This window comes from Cynoglossus semilaevis, chromosome 13, assembly GCF_000523025.1.
Source record: "Cynoglossus semilaevis isolate Cse_v1.0 chromosome 13, Cse_v1.0, whole genome shotgun sequence".
In the NCBI taxonomy this organism is placed as follows: domain Eukaryota; kingdom Metazoa; phylum Chordata; class Actinopteri; order Pleuronectiformes; family Cynoglossidae; genus Cynoglossus; species Cynoglossus semilaevis.
Genome location: NC_024319.1, coordinates 1,801,239 through 1,802,769, shown reverse-complemented (window position 1 = coordinate 1,802,769; position 1,531 = coordinate 1,801,239). Strand labels below are relative to the sequence as shown.

At 47.5% G+C, this 1,531-nt stretch overlaps 1 protein-coding gene across 3 annotated transcripts in view; it reads left to right on the top strand.

Annotated features, from left to right (window-relative positions):
• Positions 1 to 1,531, top strand: part of LOC103388026 (epithelial discoidin domain-containing receptor 1-like) — a 27,900-nt gene that overhangs the window by 19,340 nt on the left and 7,029 nt on the right. For all 3 annotated transcript variants that reach the window (XM_025061304.1, XM_025061303.1, XM_025061302.1), the window contains exons 9-10: positions 91 to 340; positions 1,276 to 1,428. In XM_025061304.1, the coding sequence (XP_024917072.1) occupies positions 91 to 340; positions 1,276 to 1,428 (403 nt within the window). The remainder of the gene's footprint in view (positions 1 to 90; positions 341 to 1,275; positions 1,429 to 1,531) is intronic.

Genomic DNA, 1,531 nt, shown 5'->3' with positions numbered 1-1,531 from the left:
AGATGTTTGTGGCGATGGAGTCAACTCCCATGTTTCCTTTGGTGTCTAACGCTGTGTTCTGATTGGTCCGCGGCCCGTGACCTTCTCCAGGTGCACAGCAACAACCGACACACTCAGGGCGTCAGGGTCTTCAGCAGAGTGGAGTGTGTGTTCAAACCCGGGATCCTCCAGCCCTGGTCCTCTCCTGCCCTCACGCTGCCCGTGCCCCTGGAGGACCTGAAGGACCCCTCGTCCAGACCCGTCACGCTGCCACTCGGCGGCCGCCCGGCCCAGATCCTCTGCTGTAAATTCTTCTTCGCCGACCAGTGGCTGCTCATCAGCGAGATTTCTTTTCTCTCTGGTAAGAACCTCAACCTGAGAAGTCTTTGTTCCAGGAATTAAAATGCTCATCTGTCTTCCTCCTGCAGGGGGCACCGCAGCCATTGATGAGTCGGCATTATTTGACTGCTCAAAGTAAAAGTTTATAATATCTGATTCAGATGTTGTCTGCAGCGTCAGTGTTCACTTCTCCAGACCATAATGACTGAGTCAGCTCTTCAGTCTGTTAGTGTCCGTCGTTGATCAAACGCAGCCGGGCTGTCACTCTGGACTGGGCTCAAGGTGGAAACAACTTTACATTTTACTGTTCAGAGAACACTGTGGGAGTACCAGGAGATGCATGGAGCAGTGGCTCCCCCTTCAGGGAGCTCAGAAGTATTGGATTCTCTGAAGAAACTGCAGTAAATTTAAGTTTAAAAAAAAAAGTAAAGGTTGATTGAAGTGAGAAACTGCAGTAAACCACAGTAAATTTAAGTTTAAAAAAAAAAAAGTAAAGGTTGATTGATTTGTTTTCTAAACTTCATTTATAAAACTGGTTCATTTGATGCATCAGTATCGACAGTAGAATTTTTTTTTTTTTTTTAGTCGTGATCTGGCAGGGAGCCAATGTAAAGACCTGTGGGGTACAACCCGTGGCTCAGGAGCCACAGGTTGACACGATACATATCGCAATACAATATACGATACGATATATTGTGATAAACTGTGATACTATTGTCACAACGATATATTGACTTTAAATCTGTTGAATTTTTGATCTTCACCAGTGAATGACTGTGGTGAAGGAGGTGCTCCTTTATTAGGAGATTTATGTCTTGACCACACACACACCTGACTGTTCCAACAGTGACACAAATGAGAAACTAAAGTGCACCTTTATCCAGTGTATTACGGTAGTTCCACTTTAATAACCAGTGTCCTCTGTCCTCTGTCCTCTGTCTTCTGCTCCTGGTCCAGAACCCTTTGAGGAGGACGTGACAAACCCTGATTCATTCCTTCCTAATCCACCCAAGGTTCCCAGCAGCAGTTTATCTCCTCCTGTTAACCACACCTCCCTCCCCCCCACCTCCAACTACACCTCCTCCTCCAACACCACCGACGCCCGCTCTGGTAAGTCCTCCTCTCTGTCCTCCTCTCTGTCCTCCTCTCTGTCCTCCTCTCTGTCTTGGTTGTTTTTATTCACCTCACCCCGGGCTGTTCTCAGCCTGCCCCC